Consider the following 12478-nt stretch of genomic DNA (forward strand, 5'->3'; position numbering starts at 1 on the left):
AAAGCTTGAGTGGTGTGTTTTTCAATGCTTTCTACACCACACCTCAGTGCCACCTAACAATGGTAGACCTGCATACTTTCAAAAAGGAACACTAGCTTGGAAGAGCATGGAAGGAGAAAGTACAAACCCCCACAAAAATCTGTTGCTCTCAAAGGAAAATGTAGCCGACAGTTGGATTCTTTTCCTCATGCAGTCATGTTAGGTTCAGCACTCACTGGGAAGCATTTATTGCACTTACAGTAATGTATTGAGTTGTTTTCAGCTCCCACACGTAACTGTGGTCTACTCTTCTTGTGCAGATGTGGTGAAGCAGAGGACATGGAACATATGAGACTACATTCCTGTAATGACCCAAATATTTGGCTTTGTGATTTTAAATCAACAAGTGTCATTCAAAAAAAGCTGAAGAATCTTTATTCAGCCTGTTTCTAATCTGTAGCATGATCAGCATGTCTTTTATGTTCCTTTCCTCTTTTTCTTTTTTCTCTGTCATTTTAAATATTCAACAGCTGCTCTGAACATTGACTTGTAAACACCAGTGAAGTGTCCTCTGGCACCGAGATGAAGAGCATTTTATCAGCTCATAGTAATCTATGAGGAACTGAACCAAACTGAACATTGGTGTCATATTTTTTAATGGTACCAATAAAACAAAAACTATTTTTAGTCAGCATATTGTTGTTTTGGTTATTCCCTCCTCTGCTGGTCCCTTGTTGCTCCGTTGGTCACTAAGTCAACCCATTAGCACACATCATACACATATAGTCACGCCTTTCTTCAACCCTCTCTAGCTCTATATCCAGTGAAAGGATTCTCCTGTAACACCCGGACCCCTTGTGATTTCACTGATCCTGCTCTCAGCTGCTACCAGCCACCACAGTCCACACATACTGGACAACTGCAGTGTTCCTCTGGAGGCCTCATATTAGTTACAGTGAAAGTCTGTCTGTGAGTGAGATCATCTGTCTGTGCCTAAATGTCAACACGCTCATATGCAATCCTCATTATGCAAGCAACACGGTGTCACTTCAGTTCAGGGTTACAGGTCGCAGCTGAACAGTGGCAGTCGGTACATTCCCCTCATGTGTCACCTGGACTTGTGTGGGCTCTTTTACCCCTGCTATTTAAAAGTTTTAGCATTCCACTGACATGTGTGGCATGTTTGTGTTTTCTACTCAAGAAGCTAGGAGTATTTATTCAGCTTTAAGGGGAAAAGTTGTATAAAACCATGTTCCTTTTTGGGATTCAGCAGATTATATATATATATATATATATATATATATATATATATATATATATATATATATATAAACTAAAAAGGGAAGTCAATGCTGAAGTGCCCTGCATTTTTTCTAATAGCCAGCAGGGGGCGACTCCCATGACATCAAAAGCAACTTCAAGGGTTTGGAAATTACTTTTGACTTACAACTCAGTGAAGATTTCCTAATGAGTTTATGGTCTCAGTTAAAATAGAAATATGCTTTATCTTACTCAAAGGTTGGGAAATTACTGTGTCAAAGCAGCCAAAATATAAAAATGTCATCTCTGTGTTTCCGGTTTCACGTTCCTTTTTGGATCTTTGGGTTCCCTGGTGGTTTGTTCATCATGCCTTCATGGACTCAACAATTTTGGATTTTGTGTTTGGTTTGCACAATCAGTAACCAACTCTCCCATTATGTTTGTACTTCTGTTTCCTGCATCATGCACTCAAAAATATACTGAACTCAACACAGGAGATTGTGATGATCAAAACTATAAAAAACACCAGTGCTGAGGTTTTTCTAACAAGTGAGGAGCAAATGTTAAAGTAAATAATCAAAAATCTCTTTAATGTAATTATATTCAAAAAACAAACACACACACACACACACACACACACACACACACACACACACACACACACACACACACACACACACACACGCACACACACACACTTATTCTTGTGTCCCTAAACCCCAAAAGTATCACACTGAGCACTTACATCAGTTTCTAAGGCAGTTTTATTAATGACTGTAAAACAAGACATACAAATATATAAATAGCAATATGATGGTTTATAGAATGATAATAGATATTATTATTAAATATTACAAAATACTTTGACATAGAAAAATGTTTAGCTGGAGATGCCTGCATCTGCAGCTAAACTGATATACAAATACATAATATAAAAGCTTATAAATAGTAACCTAATTATGTACCGAAAATAACAATAAAAAACACGAACTGCAGGCACTGTGAGTGTAAACAGTCTGAGAGGGAGTAAAGGTCACGGGTGACAGTACCTTAGCACAGTGCATTAATACAATACATTTTCAAAGGCGACACGTAAACTGTGACATACACGTCTTATAAATAGCAAATTACATTAACGTACAGTACATTCCGTTTCCTTTTCTCAAAATAGGTCTTAATGACAGGCAGCATAAAGAAAATCCCAATAATCCAGTAAGATTTCTCTCATTTTAAAAATGCTGAAACCTTGATCTTGCATTTTTTGAACTTTTCTGTAGCTCTACTCTCTACTCACCACTTCTGACATGCTAGTAGCTTCGTAAGGCTGTACTTGGACTACAGTAGCCATTTAAGAATGCTCACAATAACAATGACAGTACATTCTGGTGCTAGCAGATATTCAATGTTCACTGTCTCAGATTAGCATGTTAGCAGGCTAAAACTGACTTATTAGCACAAAACACAAAGTTTAGTCCAGCTGGGAGTTGCAGTTTTAAAGGCATTTGTTAAAAATAAACTAAAGTGAAGTAACTGAATTTTAAACAAATAAACAAAATACAGACAAGACGTCAGACCGTTCATCTCAAGGGAGACATCAACATCTATTACCCTATCACTGTTGAGACGTTTAACTCAAAGTTCTGTATCATGGACCTCAATCAAATATGAGAAATTTCAGAGTAATGGAAAATTAAATATCATATCCTGTCATGACATGATATGACATCAAATATTCAATATTTTTTAGTCCAGCTCAAATGCTGAAGGGAAAATCATAAAACGTGACAGTGGTTATGTAGGAAGACATCACTAGTTTTGTCTTGGAGGCTTGAGTTTAATGTTTTGGACAGGGGGATCGTCTCTGGAGTTGCCGTAAGATTCTTTTTGACCAGTGACAGAAGACTTGTAGCCGGTCTGAGATCTCTACAGAGAACCTGAGAGCCTCGAAGGCTGTGGAGACGACCGGGAGGGAGGGAGACGCCGTCTGAGGAACTTGTTCACCGATCTGAAGATGGAAAGAAAAAGAAACCAAAGTCATTGGTTGAATCAGAGAAAGCACAAAAACTGATTGTTTTCTCTTCACTCTCTGGATGAGTTTTAATGGGAATCAATACATTTAGCTGTGGAGTTGAATGATTAAATGTCAGGTCTGTTCTTAATTTGTTTGTTTCCTTTTGTTAATCTATATTTTGGTCATTGCTTTCTTTGAGAGACAGGAAAAAAGAGTTTAAGAATTTAGTCTTTATTCCTTTATTTTTTTAACCCAGGTGGTGATTAAATTATGTAATGACTACGTGGTCAAAAACAACACAAAAAAACCAAACAATCAAAAGATGAATGTGAGTCAAAGTTAAAGTTTTACATTGTTATGTCAAACACTATCTTTTACATTTTGTAGCCATATTCTTTAATTTACTTTTTGCTCTAATATCAACAGTATCAGTTTTCAGTTAAAGTTAATATTAAATTAAAGTGTAAGAAATTTCTTGTGTGTCATTTTCAGTGGATTTTCTTTCTAAAAACAAGCAGACTCAGTAAATTCAAGCCATACTGTTGCTCTCACCTTTTCTAGAAATTTTTTAGTGAGATCGGACAATTGCTCGAGGTGGTTGCTGGCGCCCTCAGCTGCCTGAAAGGGCACACTGACATTTACTTGTGCAGTTTTCAACCACTTGGTGTGCAGCCTGAAGGACTCGACGTACACGTAGAGCTGAGAGAGAGACTCGTTAACCTGCAGAGATGTTAAGGCGACAAATTAAGTGAATATTTTTTAAACTTTGATAGCATTTAGAGTGCATTTCGACCGTTTAAATCACTGATAGGAGAAACTGGATGATTACCTTCAACGAGTTGAGATGGGCAGCAGTGTGTTTTATTACAGGAAGACTGTCCAGTTTGTGTTCTATGTCCACGAAGGTCACAAGCTCGGCTTCTGGCTGTTAAAATATAGCGAAAACGGAGGTTTAAAACATAACCACATTTTCTTATAATACTTATTATATAGGATTTTTAATTGTTAAACATAAACTAGAATGCTCACTTGAATCAGATAAGACATTTTTCAAGCTTTCAGTTCACAGTTATGCACTTTCACTTTTGGTGATTTACTATGTTCTTTAAATGACTCATTTTTCACTTGCTTTATTAAAAAGCGCACAACCAATTCTCTCATTTACCGAGACATTTTACAAGCCTTTTGCAGTAACACTCCTACAAAGTTTGTGCTCGAGTGTATCGTGCTTATTTTTAATTACGCCTCAAATTTTTCTATTTCTTAGTTGGAGTCCAGTTTTCGGTCAGTGAGGAAAGATCTGATTTATTTTGACCTAATAACAACAAGTTTTGAAACAAAAAAAATGGTTCTATGACAGAAAAGCCAACATGGATCTGGAACAGGAAGTGTAAAGTTAAACCTTACCAAACCATGGAGTTTTTTGGAGGAGGTGATGATCTTGTCCAACTGATGAATCATTGGTTCAAACACGCTGTACGGACAAGGGGTGGGACGGGACGACGAATGGACAAATAGCTCAGCCAGTATTACCAGGTAGAGAAGAAAAGAGGTGGTGTCATGGAAAACTGCAAAGACAAGAAAAAAGGATCAAAATAATAAGTTACAATCTTGTGTATTTCATTAGGTTCTGTGGTCTTTAGCCTCATCAAAACACAATCAGCCACATAAAAACACCAGCTCCACATTTATTCAAAGCAAAGGATCGAGCTGAGTAACATTCAGCTGATGCTGCTCCCAGCTGCGCACACACACACACACACACACACACACACACACACACACACACACACACACACACACACACACACACACACACACACACACACACACACACACACACACACACTCTCATAACAGGTGGCTACTGGGCTGCATTCACGTTGCAGCAGAAAGTATCACAACTCAACCTCTTCCCCTCTGTGCGACCCAGACGTGCTGCTTCTGAATCAGATAGAAAAACCACAGAGCTACATGGAAACTTGTTTTCATTTCCAGCCTAAATCTGGACCACATGACCCACAAGATTAATCCTGAGGCAGCTGTATTTGTCACGGCAGTTAGGAACTATTACGCCATCAATCTGATGCGACTGTAGGTACATGCTAGCATTAACACCAAAGCGTTTGTTGGAGATCGGATCTAACGAACGAACAAACAAAAAAAAACAAAAAAAAAACCTCACACCCTCAGATATCAGATCCAGACATAAACAGTAATTCAAAGAAATCAGATAAGAGCAGGAGATCAGATACGAGATAAAACAAGCATGGATGGTGGTTTAGACACTAAAGCAGGTCACTGTTAGCATTTAGTACTGAAGGAGTGTGGGTGTGTGACAGAAGGAAGGAGAAAATTTTCTGCAAAGTAATAGCCGGTGTTTCCCAGAAACACAAGCAGCATGTTAACAGGTTAGCTGACATTTTTCATAACACTGTTTTTATTTGACCTGCATAGTCTTTTCATTTTTTTTAAATTTCAGACGCTGTTTCAGGTAAATCACATCTCAGAAGTGTCACCAGGGAACAACATCAGCACAAACTGGAGCCTCAAATGGCTTCAAATGGTCGCTGTCTTTTCCCTGCAATTCTTTTTGAAGCAGTCAAAAATGAATGGATGAGTACCTTAAAACGACATTTTTAGCTCATACTTGCTGATATTATGCTTTCAGGTTAAATGTAGAGAATGCAAATGTAGCGAACCTCAACAAAGTTATAGCAGCAACCACTGATTAGCCCATACGGACATAAACCCAATACAAAAAGCAAGACGACTATAGCTGCTTTGTCTATAAGACTGTTAAAAAACATTCTACTTAACTCACAGCGAATAATACTTTGTATCTAGTACCACAGTCTCTTATTTTAGGCTGCATGGCTTCAGAATAGTTGCTACACTGACCACTTTGGAAACAGAAACTATGAGTTTGCCTTTTTACTATCATACAAAGTTGTTTTGCTGAATTTGGCAGTTGCCTAATGACACATTAATGCCAGATTTGCCATTTTCCATCAGTACCTTGTTGTAGCTCTGGTTTTGGTCTCCACTGGTTTCTGGGGAAATTATCTGTCTCTTTGGCTGCTAAATGCTTAACTATGTAAACTCTATTCAAACACCTTTCATGAGTCACAGCTACCTCCTGCTGCCGCATTTAGGTTAATGAAGCAAGGGTTGAGGGCTGTAAAACAACAGGCAATTAATCAAGAACACCAAACTAAACTATAAAGCTGAGGGGCACTTTAGATATGTTACTAGAAGCAGCACAGTGTTTATATTTTATGGCCATCCCATTTAATGTTTACGTATGAACAATAAAAAAAAAATTAAGTCTGATGGACTGGACCTCCGTGACTGAATACCTCCTACTGTGCTTAGTTAATCCCTGGAAAGAAGAACCACCCTGATGTTATCTGTTTGAGAATGAATAATTGCAATGAGTCTTCTGTAGTTTGTTTTGTCTCTATTTCATAAACTTCTTTTCATCATAACTGAAAGGAGTAACACCAAAATCAAGATTAGTTCATGTCTGCAGGTCTTTGTAACTTCAGAAATCCCATTATGCAGAGTAACAAAGAAATGAACTGTCCGTTAGTGTTAGATCAGGGATAAGGAATGAGAGGTATGCTGTGGGCTTTTTTTTCCCAGCCTGCTCTGGGCCTCTTGTTGGAAAAGGAGAAGGGAGCTGGCGCAGAAGTCTGACTCAGATTAATCTCTTGGCGGTGACATCACCGGGCAGATGCCCCGGGCTGCGCTTTTTAGAGGGAAAACATCCACTTTGTTATGAGTGTCGGAGCACTTTAAGCACTTTTACTGCCACTCAGGCACTCGGAGCAGTATACTTTATGGGCTAAAGAGGTCAACAATGAGGTAAAAAGGGTGAAATTGTTTACCTAAGAAAACAAAGTGAAGTTTTCGTGATGTTTTATCCATTTAAAATGAAAACGACTTGAATATTTAAATTATTTTACACAGTTCAGTAAAGGTGAAAATTTATTAAATGTTTCTACTTATTGTCTTCCCTATATTTTAGGTTTTATTTCTTCCATTTTTGCTTCTATAGTTTTTCTTTCTATATTTCTATATATTAGCTTTATTCTAGCTGCTGTCGCTGGAAGATAACTTTCAACCTTGATCTAATTTGCTGGTGACCTTTGGTCAGACATTATTCTTTGGAAGTCAGATTTCATCTCGTGACTTTGGCTGATCAGGAAACAGCAGGAAAGCAGAAGGTCAGCAGCCAGACAGACGTATAAAGCTGTGACTTTATAAATGTTACGGTAATGTCATTACAATGTGAATTTTATCCTCCACTTTTTAGTTACTAAACCCACCAATGCTATATGATAATTTGGGGCTTTTTTCTAGGTCTGAATGCACTCTATTTAACATTCGCCCTCCAATAAATGCATTGGAGAGCAACTTCAGCATCTTGCCCAAGGATAATTTCGCATGCAGACTGGAGCAGCTAGGGATCAAACCACTAACAACCTTCTGATTAATAGATGACCTGCTCTGCCTCCTGAGCTACAACTCGAAGTAGGTTAATGGAGTTATGATTGTCTTGTGAGTTTAGCCTGTGGAACAAAACAGTGTTCATTTGCTAAAAAACTAAAAATTTCATAATGAACTTGTAGTATACTTTTATGTCTTACTGACCAGTGAAAGCAAAATCATGCCTCTCCCTATTTGTTTAGATAGCACTTGGTCTTAGTCCAAATTAAATTCACCAAGATGGCATCCATATGGCCCTTTGTTGGACTGGGAACATGTTCAGGGTGTACTCAGTGTTTTAGCTAAAGAAAGCTTAGATAATACGCAGACCTCCCATGATCCAAATAAGTGTTTACTAATGGATGGATGGAAGCTGAGTCACTGAGGGCACCAGTGTCATAATGCTGAAACAAAAGATGGCTGTTAAATCAACGCATCTGGTGAAATGTACTTTTACATTCACAATGTGACTATTAATTAACAAACAATAGAGCTGTTTGTTAATTAATGTAACTGAAATTGATGAATTTAGGCTTTAAAAAAATGTCCCCCCCACCCCCCACCACCACCACGACACACCTTCTTCATCCAACAAGTCAATAACTTTCTTTTCTTCTTAAAAATCTCAATATAAAGAGTTTTGCTCTTTCACTCTTCATCTGTTTGTTCTTGTTATGAGTGTTTAGTATTAAATGCACAGGGGGTCAAGAAGAGCTGGGAAACAATATTTTTCCGCCATCAGCATTCATGTCTGGATCTTATTACAGAGCTAAAATACTGCATCAGAGAACAATTTAATACTCTGATATGAGTCAGACATCGACCGCCAGACAAATATATTGCTGTCTGCTCTTCACTTATCCTCAATTTTCCCGATAGCACAAAACCTCGTGGCTTGATTGTAAGAACAGTGTAGTTTTTGGATTCAGTGTTGAACAAGATTCAAACACGAAATAGTTAATAACAAAAGTACAAGCACTGAATGAGTGAAACTGTGGCTTTTGCACATGCAACAGCAGGCTTCATGTTAAAATGATTTTCAGTTAGTGAAGGGCTCAAAATGCTTCATTTAGTTATTGGAAAATTACTGAAAAAGCCATCAGCAAAACCCAACTGTCACACTAAGAAAAACATCCTCCAGCAGTGCTGCGTACAGTCATGTATTTGGCAGAGTAAACAGCTGTGACAGCATAACGGCACAGAACAAAGTTGCTTAAGAAGCAGAGTGAATGGGCCACCTTTAATGTGTTTAACAGGTCATTTCATCAGCACTCGTTTACCCACGCACGAAACATCAACACACGTACATGCAAGCTCTCACATAATCACAAGCTTCCACCGTTTCCGATCGGGTTCGTGTGCTCTTTCTTGCTGAGTCAGACAAACAAACACTGGAGTTTCCTGTGTTTTCTCTCTGACACAGTGAGTGCCTTATTTCTTCTTATTTGCTCTTCTTTTACTTTGAAGACCGTCCAGTGAATAAAGTGTAAAGCCTGAGTGGCGGGAGGAGCTCTGTCATCTTTCTCCAAAACCATCAAATAAACAAGAAAATGGTAACTTTGTAATAACTGAAGTGTGAGGTTTGGCTTTCAAACAGGTTGTTTCAGGAGCAGAGTGACAGCACTAAGAACGTGTTTATACGTTTTTCTACCAAAACTAAAATAAAAAACACTTTGGATACTTCAGATAAACATAAATATATAATTTTATATTAACAGTGAATCAAATGATTATGTAGTCTAAAAGGTGGCACCCTAAGGTGACAAACCCTATAAAATTATAACCTGACTGTGCTGTTTAACTCCTCTAAAAAGCTTTACACTATAACAATCCAAAAGTGTTTACTATTTAAAAGCCACATACTTCCCTTTAGGGAGTGGAGGTGGAGACCTGGAGTAGAGTTACAAGAGTGTGAAAGTTGCACTTACAAAGTGAGGTGTAAGTTCAGTCACTCTGGATCATTCGGGATTTGAACTTCAGCGTCTGTTTGCCTAAACTTCTTTTTATAGGTACAATTTTACAGAGCTACAAATACAGAGTTGAAACTAGAAGAAAGAAATTGTTTGACTCAAGAAAAGCCAAAGAACAGAAAAAAAACAAGAGAAGGAGGGCATGAGTCCTGCTGGTGGGATTACGCGCTAGCATCCTGGAAAGTACAATAGTTCTATAGAAATTTACGCAAGCCCAGTTTCAAATTACTGTTACAGAGAAATGCAACAGGAAGTGTGCTGAAAATGCCACTCTGCTGGCCTAACAGATGTGCCATGTCATTGTGGCTGATTGGTCCCATATATATAACTTGTGAGGTTCTTGCAGCACTAAATTGTTGAATCTATCCAAACCTGACATGAACAAAAGCATGTAAATGTCAAAATATTGCTGATTTTCATGCTATAAAAATCAGCTAAATGGGGGAAGAAAAAGATTCTTAAATATAAGTGGCATTGATTTAATTAACAATTCTTAATAATATTAAATTAGCCAAACATTTATTTTACTTTGTTTTTCAAATTGCAGAGCATGACTGTGTGCAGTTTCAATTCCTGCAGCATCCTGTTTTCTTAGGTTCACTGGAGACAGGGTGACATCACTCCAGTATGTAGCTATATACAGACTTCACTGGAATTAATCGTTGCTCTGCCCCATACAGCTAATCCATTTATGTAGCATAACAAGGGGAAACCTATTCCTTAAAATGACTCATACTCACTACAACATCATAAAAAAAAAAAAAAAATCATAGCCAAGCTTGAAATCTCCCAAGAAGCTTTGGACCATAATGGATAAAACCACTGCAGTAATAATGATTCGCATAATCTGAATATTGAGGTTGTTTATATTGAGGTTTAAAAAAAATTGGAGTGGATGAGTTGCAGTACCATTTTTGTCCACTTGGGCAAGCTGGTATATGAGCTGACTCACTCCACAGCAGAATCAGGGTTCAGGCCCCTTATAGTGAGTCTGCAAATTACATTACAGTAAATGCTGGTGATGTGCAATGATGACATCACTGTCTGATGACCTGACTCGTAGCTTTCACAACTTTTGGATAAACAGACTCTGGGTGCCTCATGGCTCCTGTTTTTGTTACTAGTCATCATGTTTTCACAGTTCGTTGATGATCCAGTAGTTTTTGACTTAGTAAGAGTGTCATACAATACCAAACTGATTGGATGAGCATCAAGGAAATATCATTCCCAAAGCACAGATAAAGAGAATACAGTTAACACAGGCTCAGTTCTTTAAAACTACTCCAGCTATTAAATGTTATAAAACCTGAGATGACCACACAACTAAAGTAGCAACTTGATTTATTCTGTTATTTTTCCTCCTGTCACTGTGACTGATTACCTCCAGACGACTGCGTGAAAGCAAAGGAAAACTGGTGTTTTCATGTCAGTAAAACTGTCAAAACGTTTTTTGTTTTTTCTGCTGACTACAAAGGAAAACCACAGAGCCCACCTTCACTGCCCAGTGACCACAGCTTCCTTTTCATTCATAAATATGTGCGCCAGTTACACAGCCATTCATTTCTGTTGCTGTCAGAAACTAGGAAGTCCACGTGTAGTGTTGCCAAATCTCTCAGCTAAGCAACAACAACAATTTATGACTTTCATACACTGTGTTGACATGATGATTGCCTCTGTAAAACATTAAAACAGCACCATAATGTGAAGTTATTTTACTTCACTTTGATCCTACACAGCACAGTTTTATAACTGAGCATTTCAATAGTAAAAACTAACTAAACACATTCATGCAGTACTATTTTAAATACCTCTACTTTACCTGAGTAGTTACATTTTATACAAGCTTATGCGACTACTTCATTATCTGAGCGATATAGTTATTACTTAGAGTGTTTCTCTTCCACCTTGAGCAGTTACATTACAGAGCAGTTACAGTGAAATGCTGCCTGGAAATTCATGTGTCAGCATTAAAGAGTAGGTTGGCCAAACAAATGCTACTTTCTACAACACTTTTAATACCCTAAGCCCATTCAGCTTAAAGTCCTTGTGTACTTAAGCAACTTTACTTTTCACATTTATCTGTGAGTACCTGTTTTTTATCTAAGGATCTACTTTTTAACCAGCTCGAACAACCCGGGAAACCCCTAAGACACAAAGACATGCACACTGACACACACACAGCACCAGCCAATCACAGCCCAACCTGAAACTAAACAGTGGCTGATTTCTAGAGTTCAAATTAAACATTTAAGCACTTCAAATATCACTTTGAGTTTAGTTTCAGCCACAGACTGCTTGGGATTTAATCATTCATCCATCCATTCATTGCCTCTCCCTCTCCACTTCCTTTAGGCTAAAAGTAAAAGTAGGAGACCACGTGCAGCAAAGCCCCCCTTCTTCACACAAACATTCACTCTCACACTCACAGTCACTCACACCTCCCCCTCTTTCTTTAAAAAGTAACTTAGACCAACTTACATTTCATGTTTCTGCTCCTGCCGTAGTAAACAAACCTTCCTCTGAGTCCAGTGTGAGTACAGTACGTGTGAGTGATTGTGTTTGTGTGGACAAATGTAAAAGTTCCCTTTTATAGCATAGAGTATGACACATCACCTGAGTCATCAGCCATCGTCGCCATTTAGGCATCACACCCACGCTGGCCAACCACCCCTCCTCTAACCCCCCCCCTTTATCTGAAAAAGCTTCAAATTTCTTTGTTTGTTGAGGTGATTCTAAATGGAGGAAATGATAAATTAAAAAAAAAGCA

General features: G+C 38.1%; 1 protein-coding gene across 1 annotated transcript; it reads right to left on the reverse strand.

Moving 5' to 3' along the window:
* Positions 1 to 3073: 3073 nt before the first annotated feature.
* Positions 3074 to 12196, reverse strand: il11b (interleukin 11b). Its single transcript, XM_085346730.1, has 5 exons — positions 12190 to 12196; positions 4658 to 4818; positions 4080 to 4175; positions 3803 to 3970; positions 3074 to 3244 (listed from the first exon to the last, which is right to left on the reverse strand). Exons 1-5 carry the CDS (start codon positions 12194 to 12196, stop codon positions 3074 to 3076), a joined length of 603 nt encoding a protein of 200 aa, XP_085202856.1.
* Between the last annotated feature and the right edge of the window lie 282 nt (positions 12197 to 12478).

This window comes from Diplotaxodon limnothrissa, linkage group LG22 (genome assembly GCF_057381915.1).
Source record: "Diplotaxodon limnothrissa isolate DT_005_m linkage group LG22, D_limnothrissa_male_GT1.1, whole genome shotgun sequence".
Classification (NCBI taxonomy): Eukaryota; Metazoa; Chordata; class Actinopteri; order Cichliformes; family Cichlidae; genus Diplotaxodon; species Diplotaxodon limnothrissa.

Coding starts and splice junctions, on each gene's coding strand:
- il11b (XM_085346730.1), bottom strand. Junction 4,176..4,657: donor CCAAAAAACTCCATGGTTTG/GTAAGGTTTAAC, acceptor ATATTTTAACAG/CCAGAAGCCGAGCTTGTGAC. Junction 3,245..3,802: donor CTAAAAAATTTCTAGAAAAG/GTGAGAGCAACA, acceptor TTCCATCTTCAG/ATCGGTGAACAAGTTCCTCA.